The 19,676-nt window shown below is 58.1% G+C and overlaps 3 protein-coding genes across 4 annotated transcripts; all 3 read left to right on the top strand.

The window, feature by feature from the left end:
- Positions 1-2,781: 2,781 nt before the first annotated feature.
- On the top strand, positions 2,782-3,690 carry MYADML2 (myeloid associated differentiation marker like 2). Its single transcript, XM_030506047.1, has one exon. The coding sequence runs from the start codon at positions 2,782-2,784 to the stop codon at positions 3,688-3,690; it is 909 nt and encodes a 302-aa protein (XP_030361907.1).
- Positions 3,691-7,539: 3,849 nt separating this feature from the next.
- Positions 7,540-11,227, top strand: PYCR1 (pyrroline-5-carboxylate reductase 1). The gene is made up of 7 exons (XM_030506045.1): positions 7,540-7,692; positions 7,763-7,833; positions 7,929-8,108; positions 8,722-8,943; positions 9,409-9,501; positions 9,887-10,050; positions 10,157-11,227. The coding sequence occupies exons 1-7, from the start codon at positions 7,626-7,628 to the stop codon at positions 10,314-10,316; spliced, it is 957 nt and encodes a 318-aa protein (XP_030361905.1). The 5' UTR covers positions 7,540-7,625; the 3' UTR covers positions 10,317-11,227.
- Positions 11,228-12,425: 1,198 nt separating this feature from the next.
- MAFG (MAF bZIP transcription factor G) lies at positions 12,426-19,605 on the top strand. Of its 2 annotated transcripts, none has more exons than XM_030506041.1 (3): positions 12,426-12,529; positions 16,098-16,159; positions 16,242-19,605. In XM_030506041.1, the coding sequence occupies exons 2-3, from the start codon at positions 16,124-16,126 to the stop codon at positions 16,692-16,694; spliced, it is 489 nt and encodes a 162-aa protein (XP_030361901.1). In that variant the 5' UTR covers positions 12,426-12,529; positions 16,098-16,123; the 3' UTR covers positions 16,695-19,605. The 2 variants fall into 2 exon arrangements, with proteins under 2 accessions (XP_030361901.1, XP_030361902.1); XM_030506042.1 differs by lacking the exon at positions 12,426-12,529 and adding an exon at positions 12,761-12,779.
- The last annotated feature ends 71 nt before the right edge of the window (positions 19,606-19,676 follow it).

Here is a 19,676-nt window from a genome sequence, read left to right as displayed (position 1 = left end):
ACACAAGATGCTGCACCCCCAGGTATAGCGTGTGCCCTGTGCTGCGTCCAGTGATGTATTCCTGCTGAGGAAGAGCAAAGTATAAATACTGGTGCTGCAGCTGGGAATACTTTCTGCAGAGCTGGTTACCTGTACGTCCAAAACATTAACTCAAAGGTTAATTTCTAAAAGGCAAAGACTTTTTGGAGGAGGAATTTTCTTTGCAAGAACAGCCCCTCTGTGGTACAGGACATTCCACAGCACGACAGTAACAAAACTGCTGCTAGGATGAAGGATTAACATCACAGAGAGTCTGGAAGGACAAGACCTGAGGGTGAGAGCCCATCCACCTGGAGCTCCTTGGCTCTCTCGCTGCATTTCCTGGTCGTTGTGATGTTAATTGTGCAGCTTCCACCCCAAATGAATGCAGATTTTCTACATTTAGCACCAGAGGTCTTTTAAGCAAGATGGGACAGGTTTTCATGAAAGAGACGCTGAGGTTACAGGATGGTGACGAGGCTGAAGGTAGGCACGTTTTATCTTCACTTTCATAAAATCTGTACTGTTCTCACACAAATCATTCTGTAAAGTTATCCCTGGCCTACATGTGAGCTGCTGGAGTGGCGCAGCCACTGCTTTTCACCATGAGCAATCCTGGTAACCTGTGTCTGCCTCCATTTGTCTCTTGTCTTAAGCCACAGCTGGACCACAAGTGACTTGCAGCAGCGATTCCAGCTTAAACAGTTCTTGTCCAACCCCCCAGTCCTGGCTGCTCTGCCAATGCCACTGCTGTGTGGGACCAACCGTGCACATCTGCAGCGCAAGTCACACCGGTGACAACTCCTGTTTAAAAGCAATCCCTGTCAGGCGCGGGTTTCCTGTTCTGTTTGTAAATCCGAGGCCAGTGTCCTGTGTAGGCAAAGATGAGCAACAGCCAGGGAGGAGGGAGGGGACAAGCAACCAGACACTGGATGTGCTGCATCGCCTCCTCCAAAGTCCGTTCTGCCCAAGCAGAGGCTGGCGCTGCTGCAGTCACAGTCCCATGTCGTGGTGCTGCCTGCTGAGAACAGGTACCCTCCCAGGGGAGTTGGCAGCTTTCAGCTCTCTGAGTCCCAGGCACAGCACGAGGAAGGGTCCTGGGAGAAGAGAGAGCAGCATCCTTCCCGTGGGCAGACCCAGGCTGCCCCGGAACTGCAGTGAAGGGCATGAATCAGAGCAGACACTCTTTTGTCCGCTCCTCTTTACAGTATCTAGCACTGCGTGTGGCAATTCACTGGGGGTGTCACATCATCACATTAACACACAAGTAAAGAAGACATTAAGCCGTTATTATTGTTACCAAGCACGAAGGTCAATTATAATTCCCAGCTAGGAAGTTAGAGCTGGAAGCACAGCTGATGAGCATCTCGAATCATTCAGAACAGGTTTAAGGCTCTGGGCTGGGCCTGGTCTTGCTGATCCCTCCACCAGTGCAGAGCTCTGGGGATGATTCGCCTTCCACCCTGGGACCAGCACAGTGGGAGCCGGGCTGCAGGTGCAGAGTCAGTGATGCTGCCGTCAGGCAAGTGAGGAATTCTTGTACTATGTTGTGGTTTTAATTTTTCCCATTCTGAGACTGCATCAGGAATTTTCTTTGGAGCTTTTAGAGTTAGAATTAAGAGGCTTTTGGGTAAAGACCAAGCCTGGGGAAATGTGTACCAAAACCGGCTACCTGGGAAAGCTTTGATGCGTGAGGAGGGAGGGTTCGACACTGTGCATTGAAACCTGCGTTCCAAAACTGAGCTCAGGACATCAAAGCAATTCTGTTGTTTTGGTTTGGGGTTGGTTGGTTGGTTGTTTATAATTGTCTTTAGTTTTGGCACTCAGAGGTACAAGACTAACTTGTTCCCATGTAAGTAAAACAGACAGGGAAGTGTTTGAGGAGGTCGTGAGGACTGGTGCTCAGAACCTCCTCAGCACCATGCCCTTGCTAATGCTCAGAGCACAGCAGGGCCTTTCACAGCAGGTAAATCTATCACTGCTCCAGATCAAATGGAGCAAAATGAGTCAGCTTTTATTGTAGCTTCTGACTGAAATCCTTTCATAGGGCTTGTGGTGCCGCCGGGCTCATGTCCCCACTCAGGGGCTGCAGCACCAAGCTCTTGTTTCTATAGGATCACATCCCCCTTCCACAGGGAGCCCCCACGGTGCGGAGCGGCTGCGGAACAGCAGCGTTCCGGTGACCCTGGCGTGCCGGAGGAATTGCAGAAGGATAATTACGAGCCGAGCCCCTGATGGAGCTCACAGCTTCAGTGTTAACTAACACCCGCTCACAGCAGTTGAGGGGGGGCAGGACTCATTCCAGAACTATTAATATAGCCCCTATTTATACTCACGGGTCCCTGCGAGCGGCACAGCAGAGAGCTACAGCTGCAGAGCTAAAATGGAATCAATGTCAGCCCCCAAGGAGAAAGTGATCCTCTCTGCCATCGTGAGGGGAAGGAGATGATGAAAGGACAGAACGGGGCAGGTTTCAGACCTGAGAGTGCGGGTGAGCTGCTCGTGGCACCCCGAGATTACAGCTGGTGGCAGAGTCGGCCAAAAACCTCCCTGCAGCCGGTAAGTCTGTGCTGAGGCTGCCAGAAACGCAGCAGAAACACTGCCCAGCGTCACCACAGCACCCACAGCGCCGGTGGAGACAAGGCGGGGATTGGAGCTGCCGCTGCGCTGATCCAGTACCTGGTGTGACTCAGGACAAAGGAGCAGAAGCCTAAAAAGAGGTTTTGGGAGGGCTTTGAGTGCACTGTCTGCTGGGCTTGAAGCATGATGGAGAGCACAGGAGGGCCATATCTGAACACTGCTGCGGTGACATCCCCTGTTGGAATAGCTCGCTTGCTGCAGATGATGTTTGGATGCACCACGTTCAGCCTGGTAGCCCACCAGGGCGGCTTCAGCGCCGCGTACGGCACTTTCTGCATGTTTGTCTGGACCTTCTGTTTTGCCATCACCGTCTTCATCATCACCTGTGAATTCGCGCACCTCCACAGCTGCCTCAGCATCTCCTGGGGAAACTTCACTGCTGCTTTTGCCATGCTCGCCACGCTCATGTCCGTCACGGCTGCAGTGATCTACCCGCTCTACTTCGTCCAGCTTGACTGTTACCCGATCGGCTGTGAGGTGAGAGACTTCCGCATCGCCGCCAGCGTCTTCGCAGGCCTCCTGTTCCTTGTGTACGCTGCCGAGGTGTTCCTAACCCGGGCGAAACCAGGGCAAGTCACCAGCTACATGGCCACGGTCTCCGGGCTCCTGAAAATCGTGCAGGCCTTCGTGGCCTGCATCATCTTTGGGGCGCTGGTGAACGACAGCCAGTACGGCAAATACGTGGCGACGCAGTGGTGTGTGGCTGTCTACAGCTTCTGCTTCGTGGTGACAGTGGTGGTCGTGGCCTTCAGCGTCACAGGTAAGACCGCCTTGCTGTGGTTCCCCTTCGAGCGCTCCGTGGTCATCTACACCCTGGGGGCCGTGCTGCTGTACGTGAGCGCAGCCGTCATCTGGCCCGTGTTCTGCTTTGACAGCAAGTACGGCTCCGCGCGGCGCCCCAGCTCCTGCGCCAAGGGCCGGTGCCCCTGGGACAGCCAGCTGGTCATTGCCATCTTCACCTACGTGAACCTGCTGCTCTACGTTGTGGACCTGGCGTACTCCCAGCGCATCCGCTTTGTCCCGCACCTCTAAAGCGCGGCTCCGGCGCCGGGAGCAGCAGCAGCCAGGGGAGAGCAGGAGGCGGGAGGCAGGAGGAGGCGCTGATCAGGCTCATGCGCAGCAGCCACCGACTGAACTTCGAGGTCAGGACTGACCTGGCCAGCAAATGAATGACCTGTTGCGGGTGGGCTGGGAAAAGCCCATCTCCCCATTACCCAGCATCTGCCCCAGCACCTGGTGCCACAGCAGGGAACGGCGCAGCCCAAAGTATGTGAAATGGCCTTTTGTCTCCAGGCAGCAGAAGTGCTTCCCACAGCAGCAGTGGGTCTGCAGGCTGCTGCATCCCGGAGCCAAATATTAGGAAAGACACCAAGGATTTTGAAACTGTTACCAGCGCTTAACTGTAATCAAGTGACTGTCCAGGAAGTGGGAAAGTTAAAAGCTGCATCAAGGAACACCAGTTCTGGAGATGAAAAACAATCCCTCAGAGTTTGGGTTAGTTTGGGCTGTGTGGTGAGACATGAAATGCTTGCGAGTTTGGGAAATTCCAGTCAGGATGTTTCTGAGAACATCGTAGCTGTAATAGTGTTTTGAAGATTACCAGTCCTTTCCTTTCCTCTGCTCTCCTCTGCTGTTTAGCACAGAAAAAGAATATCCTCAAGCATGCACCTTGGGGGGGGGAACATGGGATATTCCTATTTAGCAAACACTGAGTCAGTAGAGACACGAATGTTTGTGAAATTTGGGCTCTACTGCCAGAAACAGTGCAGAACAGAGCCAGACTGCACAGTGACCATGTGTACATCGCATCCCTGCTCGAGGGTGGTATCGGGGGTACCCCAGTGCGTGCTCGCTATGCTCAGCTGCTGCCCCCTCTTTATCCCCACAGCACAATTATGTTTTCTTTTCTGGAAGCTTAAAGATGAATTCGGGGGTGGGGGGTAGGGAAGATGAACAGATCTCTGCAGAAAGAGCAAACCGGGGGGGGGGGCCTGGCTGGGAGGGGACAGAACCTGGACACAGCAGGAGCAAGCGGGGAGCTGCCGCAGCCGGGGTGCTGGGGTTCCCCAGCTCCTCGCATCACCAATGAGCTGCATTTCTCCAACCCACCCCTGACAGAACATGGCTCTAAGCCCCACGCTGCAGAGCTCAGGCCTCAAGCTTCATATCTGACCCGGCGAGAACCAAAGTGGCCCTGGTTCCTGTGCAGCTCTGGTTCAAGTATCACGTAGCTGCGTGTCAGAACAAGGTCTAGTTCTTAACCAAGCTAAAATAAAGCTGGATGGCAGATGGATACCACACCTCCCGAGATCTGTGTGTGTCGTCCTGCTCTCACACAGCTTTTCTTTCACCAGGGGTGCCCCTTCTGCTCCCTGCCAAAAGCACAGCTCAGTTCATTTTGCTGTATGGAGCCTGAACACAGCCACAAAGGAGCATCCACACAAGACAGGCGAGAGCTCTGCCTGGTGCTCTCCGCAGCAGTCACTCAGGAGGAAGGAGGGCAGCTTCCCTTGCACCAGTGCTCTGCACGGGGCTTGACAAGCAAAGGGAAAATTTGCTGGGACTGGTTGTGCTGGGTAATTCTGCCCCTGCACAAGAACCAGCCTGGAGCCAGTGGGAATTACGAGCCCATGCAATGGGTCAAGAATCAGTATCCAGAATGAAGGGAATGCACTAAACACCCTTCCAAGGGAGTTTTTCTCTTCTGCGATCCCCATTAAGGGCAGGAAGTCTGGAACATAATGGTCCAACAAGAGGCTAGCAAGCTTGTTCTAGGGCAAGACCCCAGACTATCTACTACAGATATACACTAGGGTGTTAGAGAATTTTACCTCTTGCCACCAAAGCAAAGGGGGGTTGTAAAATTAGGAAATGATAGGTTGGGAAAATGAATCCATCTGTACAGGAGGAGGCAACACACAAAGAGCCACACCAGGAGCCTGGAGCAGTTACCATGTAGTCTGTTTAAACTGCTTATTTGTTATTACTACAGAGCACTTGGAACCAGGCAGGTGACCGCGGTTCCTGTGGCACTGCCAGCCCTTGGGGCAGTGGAGCCTGTGGGGAGCTCCTCAGCTGGCAACACCTTTTCCAGCTGTGGATTGACTTGCTTTTTGCTGTGAAGATTCTGCACCAAGTTGGAGCAACCAGCAGGAATACGATAGAATCTGCTACTGACATAGGTTGATGCAACTTCCACAGTGCTGGGGACTTAAAGGTCTGAGAGAAACAGGGAAATGGGGAATGATGGGGGTAAAATTTAGCGTCTTCACAATAAGGAGGAAATAGAATTTAACATGGAAATCATGATACCACTGACTGGAGGAGTGGAAAGACAAGTCATTGCCAAGAACAGTGTGTTCAGATTTAGCTTTCTCATCTGCCAGCCAGAGGCTGAGCAAAAAATGTTAGCATGGTCAAAATGGCAAAAAAAGATTGTGTGGACAACAATCCACTCTCTTAGGAGAAAAAAACTACCAAAAAAATCAAAACCTCATGCTCCAGTGGTTAAAACACTCACTAACCATTGGAAACTATGAGATTACCCAACCCAGGACAGAGACAGCTGCTATCTGCTTAATGTGATTTTCACAATCAACCTTGTCACGATTTAGTTCATTAAAAACTCCTTTATTTTCAGAGCTTCTCTTCCCCCTTAATGACTCCTGACCAGGTAATGGGCCACACAACGGGCTCCCGAGACACCCGTCCCCTCGCCTGGCTTTGTAAACTAACGTCACATGTACATACACCCATTTGAAATTACGGACTTGGGTCTGCACCCGACCTAGATGACTCCTAGAGCATCCCGACCTGAAATAGACATATATAACCCTGAATGTCACATGGGTTGGGTTGTGGTTTGGGGGTTTTTCCCTTGTTTTTGTGTACACTGGGACTCAGCGTTCCCAAAACACAACGTTCAGGGACACTCATCCACAGGAGATGCGCTGAGATTTATTTCTGTCAATAAAGGAGCAAGAAGAAAGCCGAAGGAGAGCAAAGGCCCAACCAAAGCGGTGCGGTCAGGCCACGGCCGGAGCACACAGCGCTATCCAGTGCCCGGCTTTGACAGCGGCTGTGCCGACACGGCTGGGTCCGCTCAGCCGGCTCCTGACGGCGGGCGCCTGCGCTGCGCCGGTGCTGCCGCACGTGGGGCCCGCGCCGCGGCGGCGCGGGCGTCCGGTTACCGGGAAACCGCTTCCCTCGGGACATCCACGGGCAGCGGGACCTATGCTGCGGAGCGGGAACTGCAGCAGCACTCCCGGGCCCCTTTACCGGGGAGTCGGGGGGCGCCCGCCGGGCACCCACAGCGGGCGGCCGCGGGACAGCGAGAGCCGCCCGTACACCTGCCGCGCGCGGTGAGGCCGCGGGACGGGCCGCGCTCGCTGCGCGGGGCTGGGCGAGGGCCGGAGCATCCCAGGAATGTCCGGGGCGGTGGCTGGGGAGGGGCCGGGCCCGCCCCGCCCGAGGCCCGCGCTGGCGCCAGGCCGGGGGGGGGGGGGCAGGAGGCGGTCCCCGCCGCGCGCAGGCCGCGGCGCCGCCCCGCTGGGTCCCCCCCGGCCCCGGCCCCGGCCCCGGCCCCGGCCCTCACGGCGGCGGCCCCGGGGCACGCGGCGGCGCTCGAAGCTTCCAGAAGGGCGCGCGCCGCTACGGCGGGAGGACAGCGCCGCCTGGCGGCTCGGCTCGGCGCACGGCCCCGCGCGGCCCCCGTAGGCTGTGAATGATGCAACACCCCGCGCCGGTTGCACCAATTGCTGGCGAGGGCCGCGCCGGAGGCCCCGCCCCTCGCCCGTGAGTGGCGGAGGGATGGCGCGGCTCCGCCCCGCCGCCCGCCGATTCGCTACACGCCCAGGCCCCGCCTCTCCTCTGCCCGGCCTGCGCGGCGCGCGGCCACGTGTACGGCGGCGGGAGGTGGCGGCGGGAGGTGGCGGCGGGGCTCAGCTCCCGGCTCCCGTAGCGCCGTCATGAGCGTCGGCTTCATCGGCGCGGGGCAGCTCGCGCTTGCCCTGGCCAGGGGTTTCACGGCGGCAGGTGCGCGCGGGGCGGCGCGGGGCGGGCGGGCGCGCGAGCGACGCCCGGGCTGACGCGGTGCCGTTCGCAGGGGTCCTGGCCGCGCACAAGATCACGGCGAGCTCCCCGGACACCGACCTGCCCACCGTGAGCGGGCTGCGGGTGAGTGAGGGCGGCCGGGGGCGGCGGGCGCTGTGTGTCCCCGCCTGGCGGGGCCCCCCGGTGACAGCGGCCCCGTTTCTCCCGAACCGGTGCAGAAAATGGGCGTGAACTTCACGGTGAGCAACAAGGACACGGTGAAGAACAGCGATGTGCTCTTCCTGGCCGTGAAGCCCCCCATCATCCCCTTCATCCTGGACGAAGTGGGCCCCGACATCGAGGCCCGTCACATCGTGGTCTCCTGCGCGGCCGGTGTCACTATCAGCTCCATTGAGAAGGTGAGCGGGCGTGGGGAGGGCTGGGGTACCAGGCAGGAGCCGCAGCAGACACCGTGTGCTCAGGAACCCACCTTGCACCGGTCCTGCTCCTCCGGCCCTCAGGAGTGGGTGCGAGGGACGGGAGAGGTTCGTGCTTCCCAGGGCTAAACTGGTGCTGCAGCCAGGTGATTGCTTTGGGTCCCCACCAGAAGAGGCTGTAGGAGCTTTGCGCCAGCTCCTCTGTCACAAAAGGTAAGTCAGGTTTTTCTCCCAGCAGAGGTGGGTCATGGCCCCTGCATCCTGCAGCCTTTGTGCTGAGTGTCTGCAGGAGCTGTTTGGAAACTTGTGAGTTGATGTGGGAATGAGGTGTCCAGGTGTTGCTCCCAACAGCAGCTCTGCCCAGCAGCTCTTCCTGTTCAAGGGCTTTGCTGTGGCTTAAAGCAGGGGCTTTGGAACACAGGAGTGTCTCTTTTCCTTCTGCTTGTGGTGCTCTTGCCAGGGGAGAGTCCCTCCTTAGACAGCTTATTTGGTGTGCCAAATATGCACTGAATCTCATTTTTCTCCCTTCTTTCTTTCTTTCTTTCTTTTTTTCTTTCTTTCTTTCCTTCTATCTCTAATGATTTTCTGCCCTAAGAAACTCTCTGCCTTCTGCCCCACACCAAAAGTGATCAGGTGCATGACCAACACCCCTGTGATTGTCCGGGAAGGTGCTACAGTCTATGCCACTGGGAGTCATGCGGATGTGGAGGACGGGAAGCTCTTGGAACAGCTGATGGCCAGCGTAGGCTTCTGCACCGAGGTGGAAGAGGACCTGATCGATGCTGTGACGGGGCTCAGTGGCAGTGGCCCTGCGTATGTATGTGCTCCTTCCTCAACTTGAGGCAGGCCTGGGGACAGCAGTGGGCTTTGCATGCGGGGAAGGTTTGTGCAGCTTCGGTTTGTCATTCCTTGTTTTTCTCATTGCTCACGTTCGCGATGGAACATGTAATCCAGGTGTCCAGTTTATAACCAGCTCGGGTCAATAACTGTTACCAGTTGGATAAGTCTGAAGTCCATAGCCAATGTGCAGTGTCCATGTTGCAAAACATGGGCCTGCAGTTAGTATGACACAGGAGCTGAATTTCTCCCATTCCCGCCACTCCAGAGCAGGACGCAGCAGGAGGAAGGCCTGACGTGGCACCCAGGCAGTGGTGGGGAGGCTTTTGTCCAGTCTGTAAGCGACAGCAGTCACAGTGTGATCCTGGAGCCCTGGATTCTCTCCTGCCTGAGATGCTCTTGAATTAGAGATATTCACTCACCTTCTTCCTCTGTCTGGTCTCAGGCATTCACTGCCCTGGATGCTCTGGCGGATGGGGGAGTGAAAATGGGGCTTCCCCGCAGGCTGGCTGTTCGGCTTGGAGCACAGGCTTTGCTGGTCAGTATTCCCTCTCCAGAGCACATTTGAGTCTGTGCAGAGCATTGTGCACATCATGGTTTGAAGTGGTCTCAGTCTTCTTACCGAATCTACTGTAAAACCCACGTTTAGTTTGCCTGCACGCAGGTTCCTGGTGAGGGGACATAGGAGGGGTCTGCAGCACTCTGCTGGCGTGTGGTGGTGTGGGAGCTGGGGCCTGTGGAGCCCTGACCCCTCTGCAGGCTTTTTCAGCTCTGAAAAGTGTTTTGGCAGCCTTCTAATGGCTCTGAGCGGAGCTCCGTTTGCCTCTGAGTGCTGGGTGCTGCTCTCCGCAGTGGAGAACAGGAGTATTTGATGGTGGGCTCCTTGGTCAGCTCTGGCAGCTGTTTTCTCTTCCTTGCCACAGGGTGCTGCCAAAATGCTGTTGGAATCTGAGCAGCATCCCGGGCAGCTGAAGGACAACGTCTGCTCGCCCGGGGGAGCCACCATCCACGCCCTGCACTTCCTGGAGAGCGGTGGCTTCCGCTCACTCCTAATCAATGCTGTGGAGGCTTCCTGCATCCGGACAAGGTGGGCACCAAGGAGGTCCTACAGGGCCTCCTATGGAGAACCTTGCCCCACATGCTCCCCATCTCTTCCTCTTGCTATGTCTTACTCTACCACCACCTCGTTGCAGGGAGCTGCAGCATTTGGCAGACCAAGAGAAGATCTCCCCAGCAGCCATAAAGAAGACTTTGCTGGATAAGGTGAAGTTGGAGTCTTCTTCTTTGTCAATGGATTCTGCCAGCAAAGTCAGTCTGTTCACCAATAGGCACCCCAGCAGCAAGAAGAACTGAGCAGGCTGCTGTAGTCTGGCTGTGTGGAACGTCAGTCTCCTCTGTGCCCTTTCTTTCTGTCTAAGGAGAACGCTCGCTCTGAATGCTGTTGTCCCCCGTGCCTGGCTCCTGGCAGCTGTGGGACGGTGTAATGCTGTAGAAGAGGGTCTTTAACCTGTAGCGGGGTTGGTGCAAACTGTCCCTGGCATTCCTGATCTCTGTTGGGCAGGGGTGATGCCATCTTCAGAGCTTCATCAAGGGCATCGTTTGTCCAGAAGCCTTGGGTACTTGTTGGACTCAGGCAGTGTTCGAGGTGTCCCATGCAGAGATGGCTTCTAATTGGATTTTTAAAGAGGTTTCAGAATGTCTTTTGGTTTCCAAGGCCCCATCTTGCATTTGCTGCCCGAGCCTGTGTCTTGTTGCTGTCTTAGCTAGAGCAGATGCTGCCATGCAGCTGCAGTGCTGTGCACTATGTTGGAGGCTGGGCCCTAAAGCACCTCTCAGAAGAGACCAAACTGCCTCTGCCCCATCTTCCATCTGCCTTGACTTTGAGACAGATGGTGTGAACCTCTGGACCACGCTCGGTTTCCCTCTGGCACTGCCCCTTCTCTCTGCCCTCCTGGTGTGGGGAACCGTGAGCTGCTCTCACTGTCCCTCCTTTGCTGCTAGTGTTGCTTGGGCAGTTGGCCAGGGGAGTGGTAGTGAGTGCTCCCTTTTGCCTCGGTCTCTCACACCTCCTCATGCAGGTGATGCAGGAAAAGCGTTTTGGTATCAATGCAGAGGCTGCCAAAGGTGCTGGTAATGGTAAAGCGGTTTTAGTGCTAGGCTTTCGGCTGGTAGCAGGGTTTGACCCTGTAGGCATGACAGATGCTTACTCCTCTTCCCTCTAAACATAATAAACTGCTTCTCTGGCAGAGCTGTGGCTAATCCCAGGTGTTTGGATCGGGTGTATCTCTTGCCTCTGGCAGGGCCCACTGGGTCCTTGCTGCCTGAGGGAGCGTGCCCAAGGTGTGCTGCCAACCTGACTGAGGATAGTTTGTCCGGGGGCAGGCGGGGGAGCACATCAGCCCATTTCTTGTCTCCAATGCTTCCTGAGCAACAGCACAACAGCTGCTCTAGGGCCCTGTGCTAACAGTTTACAGGGATTCAAGAGAAGGGAAGGAGGAAAGGCTGAGTATCCCAACCCCTGAGGCTTTCTAGAGGTGCTACTGTGCACAAGAGTCCATGAAGGCAAGTGGGTGCTGTGTGTTCCTCCATTCCCTGCTCAGAAGCTGAAAATTAAGAGGAGCAGTGCAGAAAGTTTCTATTTGGCTGATAAAGGGTGATGCAGAATAAAAGGTGGGATGGCCACCCCTCTGCCGGGAGGCTTCTGGGCTGCCCCAGAGAGGCAGAGCTATAGATGAACTTCCTAGATGCTGTAGAGCTGTGACTGAGCTGGTCAGCAGCCGGGGGACACCAGCCTGTCAGGGGCTGGGAAGGAGCCCGGAGGACTCGAGCTCACCTGCCCTGAGCACAGCAGGGAACAGCGGTGCCGCTCTGAATGCCCAGGGCCGGGCCTGTTGAGGTGGCCTTAACTCCCGTACCCCAGTTTCATTGCTAATGTTCCACTTGTCCTTCACCGCTGTACTCGTCAGTGCTGCTTTGTTCTAGCACAGCAGTTAGTGCAGTAGGCAGCAGCATTCCTGCGTTATGGACCCGCCGGTACGGCAGCAGAGCTGGGACCGCCCTGAGCAGCGGGTCCTGACCCCGGAGAGCAGGAGCGAGCCCCGGTGTTAGCGCTGCGCAGCCCGGGCTTGCCGCGGAGCCGGGGGCTAGCTGCGAAGCGCGCTGCTCGGTCAGCGCCGCCGCTGGGGCCTGGCTGCTGCTCCGGCAGGTTCAGCAGCTCCAGGACGCTGCGAGTGCAGCCGAGGAGCCGGTTCCGCCGCGGGAGGCCGGAGGCTGCGCCAGAGGGGCCGCGAGGTCCAGCGGGGGCAGCCGGCACCGGCCGGGCCATGGAACCCCCGCGGCTCCCGCCGGTCCCCGCCGCCGCCGCCCCTTTAAGGCACCGCCCCCGGCAGCCGCGCGCGGCCCCCTTAAGGCCCGGGGCGGTTGCGCCGGGCGCTTCATGAATGGAGCCACGTGACCCAAATATCACGTGACGCGTCCGTGAGCGGCGGCGGCGGCGGCTCGCGGCGTCCCGGTTCCTCCCAGCGCGGCCTCCCCGCCCGGCCCGGCCCCGGCGGCCCCGTGAGGAGGTGAGACCGGCGGGCGCGGCTCGGGCGGCGGGCGCGGCCCTCGCACCGGGCGGGGCGGCGGGCCGGTCCCCGGGGGCGGGGCGGGGCGGGCGCGGCGGGCCCGGGATGGCGGCCGGGGCCGCCGCCGGTCAGCGGGTGTACCGCGGGGCCGCCGCTGACTCACAGCGGGGTTCCCGGGCCGCGGCCGCCCGGCGCCGCCCGCCCCTGTCCGCCGCCCCGCCCGGTTTCCCGCCCCGCGGCCGAGCAACAGGTGCGCGGGGCCGACAGCGGGCACCGCGGGCGCGTCCCGTCTTCGCCCGCCCCTCCCGGCCCCGAGCACCCTGCAGACCGGGCCCGCCCCTCCCGGGCCCGCTGCTCCCCTGGGCGCTCAGCCCCCCCCGCTCCGGGCTCCGGGGGGCGGCTCGCGGCGGGTCCTAGGAGGGGCTTTCTCAGTGACCGGCCTCCTCGCCCGGCCGCGCCGCGGGCTTTCCTCTCGTTGGGAGCCCCTCTGCGAGCTGGGGAGGTGAAGGAGGGTCTGGAGAGGGTGACGAGTCACGGCGGTGTCCAGCTCCTTTCCCTGCGCAGGGGCTTGGTCACAGGACATGCTCCATCACCCCGGCACCTGTCACGGTGTAGCTGATGCTGCCTGAGAGAGGGCTGGTGGCTGAGGGGATGCAGTTGTGAGGTTCTGGCCCCCATCCTGGAGGGACCTGTGGCTCATGCCCTGCCAAAGGCTCTGGTGGGCGCAGGGAGCGGGTTGGGGCTGTGGGTCTGCGTGGTGCAGCCTCCTTGGAGCTGAGCAGATCCCCTCCGTGGTGGGAAGCAAAGCCCCTTTGGTGGGACTGCGGAGCAAGCTGCGGCACCAGACTGACACAGAGCGCCACTGGGCGCGGGGCGTCTTGCTCTCCGGAGCTGGAGACGTCTCTGGCCACAGTATGTGATGTTTGAGCTGTGTGGTTAGAGGAAGGCACTGCCAAAGGCTGGAAGGGCTCTCCGGGAGCCAGCTCTTCCCTTTATCTGTGTAAGTAGTTAAATCCAGCTGGGTGGGCAGATTCCTTGACGGAAGAGTTGCTGTCCGAATGCCCTGGGTTGGGTGTGAGCTCACCAGGGACTCCTGGGGGGGGGCACGGGGCAGGCCCAGCCCTGGCTTTGTGTGTGACTGGGGGAGTCATCCGGTGTGTTTGGGTTCCCGGGGGAGCTGCGGGAGCTCGCGTGCCAGAAGGCGAATAAACAGAGTAGGAAACGCACCGGGAGAGCCGTGGCGCAGCATTCCCGGGCACCCCGCGCCGCGCGGCCGCTCCGAGCGCGGCCCTTCCCGTGTCCCCGCCGCGGGGCCTCCCTCCCGCCCGCGCCGCGCGCCGGAGCGGGTGACGTCAGCGTGTTTACACGGGGCTCGTGGCGGGGCTCTGCCGCCGGGAAGGTGGGGAGCGGCGCTGGCTCATGCGCGGTGCCGGCAGCCGCGCGCGGAGCCGCGGGCAGCGCGGGCTGCGCTTGTGCTGAGTTCAGGCCTTTCGAGCTCTGGGGAAATGTGTTGAGGCTGCATTTTCTTCGTTGCCGTCATCGCGTTCGGCGCTTTTCAGTGTGATCTTTCTGTGGGAAGCCCTCGGGAGCTGAGCCACCAGCAGTCTGGAGAGTTAGGCCAAGTTTGCTCTCATGTCTCAGTGCCAGCTCTCTGGGTGTCCTCTCTGCGAGCTGCCGAACAGCCCTGTCCAACGCAGCCCGATGCAGCACCTTCATCTCCTTGTTTGTTTTATTTCACCACAAGTGAAGGATGTTGAGTGCTCGCCAGGCACCTGGAAATTCCTTAGTGCCAGAAGGCAAATCCCCTGTCTATGCCTGCCCTGGGTCCTTGTGCTCGCTGGAGGTGCGGCAGGGGTGGCATTGTTGGGCTCCCAGCTATTCCCTCCCTCTCCCCTTTTCCCAGCAGCTGTGTTGTTTGCCTGGTAGGAGCAGAGGAAATACCCCAGAATGGGAAAGAGCAAAGAATCAGTTTTACAAAGCAGCTGGCTGTGTGCCCTGTGTTAGCTGCCTCACTGCAGCTGCCCCCTCTGGACGGCAAAGTGACCCTTCCTGCACCAGCACTGTCGGGTTGTAGCAGACATCTTGTATCAAGGAGCGTTGTCCTCTGGGTATAAATAGCCTGCCTCCAGGAGGGCTGGAGGCTTTGGGAACGGCTCTGCCGGTGTCCGGGGGAATGCTGACCCCGTCCACCTCTAATAGGTGGTAGGTGCACTGCGGGAGCATGCGCCACAGCTGCTGGGAGAGCATGAATCTGTATTTGCTGACTTGTGCATCTGGTTCTTGTCTATAACTGTACATCAGTAAACATGGTTTACACTTAGCAAAGTGGTGGCAAACTAAATTGTTGTTGACTGTTGGGCACTGAAGAGACAAAAAGGACAGAGGTGTTTGTAGGCTGTGCTTGCACAGGAGCGCTTGCCTCGCTTGAAGAGCTGTGCAGTTCTGGCTGCCCAAGGCACAGCGATGTCTGTCAAGCAATGTCTGAGCGATTCATTCATTGGGCAGTGTAGTAACCCTCTGAACTAAAGTCTGAGGGGAGCAGGTATGCAGGGACAGAAACAGCAGCTTGGTTGGGAGTTACTGTGGGAACAGGCCTGGGAATTGCTGTCACTGGCTCTGAAGTCCCGTGGCAGTGAAGGAGTCTGCTCTCTGGTTTTGGCTGCCCTTAATCTTTGCTTCTTTATGAATGTACCTTGGCTCTGAAGCTAAGGGAGGGAGAGGGTGGTTCTGGGCCCTAGCATTGCCTGGGACCAAGAGAGACCTTCTCGCAGAAGAGACCAACAGCTGGGGTCAGCTTTGTATGGGTGGGAGAGGGGAATGCTGCTGCGGCACTGGCCCAAGTTTGTGATGGGATTCCAGTGTGCCCAAGCACTCCCTTGTGCTGCAGCATCAGGTTGTCCTGTTCCTTGGGAAATATTGGGTACAGAACTTTGACTTGAACTTGGATGTGCTGGCTTTCCTGGGAAGCAGAAGACGTTTGGAGAGCTGTGAGCACAGCAGTGGTGTTCCCCCATCCTGCAGGATGCCCACTGAGCCATGTTGTGGAGGCAAAGGCTTCCCCTGTGCTCCTTGTTGAACTGTGCTGGCCGCGTCCCTGGGGGCACCTACAGTCTGGTGGGACTCGTGTCTTGGTGTGGTTCTGGGCTGTGCTTGGGCACCAGCTGGAAGGGCTTGCGGAGCGCCAGGGCTGCGGCTGGGAGCGGGAGGCGGCGGTGCCGGTGATGCTGAGTCAGCATGACTGGCCCCGAGCAGCCGAGCCTGGACCGGCCGCTGCTGCCAGGCTATTTTTACATACACGTGGCTTCCGTGTACTCTGGCTCCTCCTCATGTTTTAATTTCCCCCACCCCAAGGGAGAAACCAGCATTGCCCAAAGCCTCCATGGGAGGGGGGGTGGAAGGGCAGCGGTTCCTGCTCGGGGACAGAACCTGCTGCTGTGAGTCTGGCTCAGGCAGGTGCTTGTTGAGGGTGTTCCGGGGAGCGGTGCGGGATGTGCAGCAGCGCAGGGTGCTGCCCTGCCGCAGGCTCTGCTGCGTCCCAGGGGGCTAACCTGACCACCTTCCCTTCCAGAACCTGCTTGACAAGGCTGTCGTGTTATGACGACCCCCAACAAAGGAAACAAGGCCTTGAAGGTAAGGCAGGTGGATAAAGGGCTGTGGGTGGTTGGGTGCATTTGCTTCAGGTTTCACAAGTGTGTGCTCTTGTCTCTTCCAGGTGAAGCGGGAGCCAGGTGAGAATGGGACCAGCTTGACAGATGAGGAGCTGGTGACCATGTCTGTGCGGGAGCTGAATCAGCATCTACGGGGCCTGTCGAAGGAGGAGATCATCCAGCTGAAGCAGCGCCGGCGCACGCTGAAGAACCGGGGCTACGCGGCCAGCTGCAGAGTCAAGCGTGTTACCCAGAAGGAGGAACTGGAGAAGCAGAAGGCAGAGCTGCAGCAAGAAGTGGAGAAGCTGGCATCAGAGAACGCCAGCATGAAAATGGAACTCGATGCTCTCCGCTCCAAATATGAGGCTCTCCAGAACTTCGCCAGAACCGTGGCCCGGAGCCCCGTGACCCCTGCACGGGGGCCTCTCACCGCCAGTATGGGCCCCCTCGTCCCTGGCAAGGTTGCTACTACCAGTGTCATCACGATAGTGAAATCCAAAACGGACGCCCGGTCTTAGTGAAGCGAGAGTTGCCTGAGCTTGTCTGTGCAGGGCAATTAGGCACAAAACCAGCCTGGAACCCCCAAAGCACAAACCCTCCCCACACGGGTCCGGGTTCCTTCTACTTGGCCCAGGACTGGCCTGCTGATCACTCCAGTTTTGTTTTGTTGTGTCCAGATTGGTATGAGCAGTGGTGATGCGTCCCTTGTCCTGTGCAGACAGAGCCTCCCGCCCAGTGGTCTGCAGCCCTCGGGCGCCCTTGGGACAGGCTGCGAGATCTTGGGTTTGTAGCCAAGGAACATCTGTGCAGCGTGGCCGATGGCAGGCGATGGGAGGGCTGGGGAAGGTCCGGAGGGAGACTTTCTTCTCGGGGCCGGGAACCCTAGTTTTCAGTCACTTCCAAAGGTTTTATTTCATTACTCTTCCTGGTGGTGCATCTCGGTGCCTGACTGCCAGGCGCCTGAACCTGCTGCTTTTGTCTCATTTGGTACCTGTAGTTGCAGTTGGGGTGTTCTGTGTAATAGGTTTGTATTCCTTTCTCGGTGTGCCTCTGTGCCCTGACAGTGGGTTTCCCTCAGATGTCCGTGGCGTTAGCTGTGTGAACTAGCAGTGGTGGACAGGAACATGCTGCCGTGCCTCTGCCCCAGCGCTGGGCCGGAGCACCCCAGGGGAGGGAGGGAGGGAAGGTACCGTGTCGACTGCAGGCCGGTTTTGTGCCTAATGTCTTGCACTGAACAAGACCAAACTCACTAGTCGTTCCCGTGTTTTGAGGGTATCAAGTGTCTCTAGTGTGATGGTTTACACAACCAGTTTATGTGGTTAAATAGCCCTTTATTTAAAGAGAGAAACATCATTTTAAGAGTTATTAAATTATCTAAGTTTAAAGTTAAAATCAGACAGAAGAGAGAGCGTATTTATAGTCAGCTTTTTTATCTGAGAGGGCGAGAATATTTGACCATCTGAATGGGGAAATATTCTCGGAGACTTTGCTAGTTAAAAGTTAATAAAGAAATAATTTTAAAGTTTCTCATGAACCTCCTGCACGCTGTGGCTCTGAGGTTAATTTTTATAAAGAGTTATCAGACTTTATTTATAAAACTTAGAAAAAGACAAAAAAAGAGGCAAGTCCTGTTTGATATCTTTTTGCATTTGTACCAAAAGTGACTTATTCTTGACCTCGCTGGCTTCCGTGGAGTCCCCTCGTGGTCGCGCTCTCTGTTCTCTGAGCTCGCTGTGCTGTGCTGGTGCCAGTGGCTGCCTTCGCCGTGTGCTGTCATTTTCTCACTGCTGTCGTTTTCCCTAAGCTCAACCGAGAGATGGAGTTGGCATCTCTGCATTCTCCAGGAGGATTCTGGCACACTGGCAAAGGGGCTGCTGTTCTTGAGGGCAGGAGCTGGCGGCTGGTGCAGCTATTAGTGATGCCTGTCCAGAAACGTGTCTCTGCAGAGGCGTGCTGCAGGAGCAGCTGGCACCGGGGCACTGTTGCCTGAATGGGGAAACCGTGCTCTCCTCCCTCCAGCAAAGCTGGCAGAGGAGTAACATGAGGGAGAACTGTCCGAGTGTGACACAACTGAGGAGCTGTTTGTGGCCAGGCTCCATTTCCTCAAACACTTTGATTCCCCCTGCCCTCCCCAAAGCTTTGAGCTGGTTACTGAGTTGTTGCAGAGAAGCAGGACGTGGGGGTGAAGTTCATGTGAGCTCCTGGCTGCCCAAAGTCTCCTGAGTGGAGGGGATGTCACCAGGATGGCACAAGTGACACTGCAGCCTTGCGGGAGGCGATTTGCCATACTGGCTGGTTTTGATGCATTTCTCATGTAGCTGATCTGGTACTGTTGTCCTCGGGGCTGAGAAGCAGGTAAACTGATGGAAGCTGCAATGTGGCGGGAGAGAAGCAGATAGTTGGTGGGGATTTCCTGCTGGAGGAGGAGATCAGTTTTGCTCTGACTGATGGGGAGTTTAGGGAGAAGCTGTTTGGAAAGGTTTTCCCAGTCCCAGAACTGTCCGAACACAGAGCAGGTTAGAAGATGGCCTCCAGGCTTCTCCCTCCCAGCCCTGGGCTGTCTCTTGTTCGAGCTGATGTGTCCCACATGCCGCTTCGCAGCCGTTCACCGGGTGGGCTGCGCACTGAGCAGCACTCAGAGCTCTGAGCTCTAACCTTTGTCTTCCAGCTGGTGATGTGGTGCCTGGAAGAGGTGAGACGTTCCAAAACACGATGACCTCCAGGTCACTGGAGGTCACACTGACTGGAGTGTCAGTCCCAGCCCTGTCCCTCCTGGCGCCAGCCTGAGGTCAGGCCTGTCCAGAGCTGAGTTCTGAACCCAGCTGGAGGCCTGTTCCTGCCCTGCTGCTGGTGAGGCTGTGCTGCTTTGGAGTGAGACCCTGAGCCAGGAGAACAGGGCCAGCGGCAGCGCTGCCCCCCGCGTTAGCGCTGCCGCTCTGGGGAGCGGGCGCGAAGCCGCGGCTGGGGGGGCCGGTGCGTGGACACGCTCTGTGGGTGCGGGGCCGGGTGCGGAGCGGACGCGGTTCCCCTGCGGGTGCCTCTGCTGTGGCTCTGTCCTGGGAGAGGTGCTGGACCCCGGTGATGTCTCTGCAGGCAGTGCCCGGGGCCGTCCCGCGGCCTCTCGTGTACAGTGTTCTGGCGTGTGGCAGTTCTTGTCCGTTTGGTTTCCTGCTGTGAAGGTGTCGTGTTTTCTTCCTCCCGCCCCGGCGCCGCTCGGCGGGGGCCGGGGGGGTCCGTGCCGCGGGCCCCCGGCGGTTGTGTATCGTGTGGTGACTTGTGTACGGGCGCCGCTGCCCGGGCGGAGCGGGCGGTATTTATTGGTAAGTTATTGCCCGGGCGGCGGCGCGGGCGGGCGTTATTTATTGCTGTACATAGTGTCCGTGCCGGCCGCCGCCGTTTTGTACGTGACAATAAAACCGCTTTCAAACAGCCGCCGCCTCGCGCTTCCTTGGGGCGCGGTCCGCCGCGCCGCTGGGGGGCGCTGCCCCGCGCGGGGGGCG

Source organism: Strigops habroptila, chromosome 14, assembly GCF_004027225.2.
Source record: "Strigops habroptila isolate Jane chromosome 14, bStrHab1.2.pri, whole genome shotgun sequence".
NCBI lineage: Eukaryota > Metazoa > Chordata > Aves > Psittaciformes > Psittacidae > Strigops > Strigops habroptila.
This window is presented reverse-complemented; position numbering and strand designations above follow the sequence as displayed.

Coding starts and splice junctions, on each gene's coding strand:
- MYADML2 (XM_030506047.1), top strand. CDS start 2,782: ATGATGGAGAGCACAGGAGGGCCATATCTGAACACTGCTGCGGTGACA.
- PYCR1 (XM_030506045.1), top strand. CDS start 7,626: ATGAGCGTCGGCTTCATCGGCGCGGGGCAGCTCGCGCTTGCCCTGGCC. Junction 7,834..7,928: donor CCACCGTGAGCGGGCTGCGG/GTGAGTGAGGGC, acceptor GAACCGGTGCAG/AAAATGGGCGTGAACTTCAC. Junction 9,502..9,886: donor TTGGAGCACAGGCTTTGCTG/GTCAGTATTCCC, acceptor TCCTTGCCACAG/GGTGCTGCCAAAATGCTGTT.
- MAFG (XM_030506041.1), top strand. CDS start 16,124: ATGACGACCCCCAACAAAGGAAACAAGGCCTTGAAG. Junction 16,160..16,241: donor AAGGAAACAAGGCCTTGAAG/GTAAGGCAGGTG, acceptor TGTCTCTTCCAG/GTGAAGCGGGAGCCAGGTGA.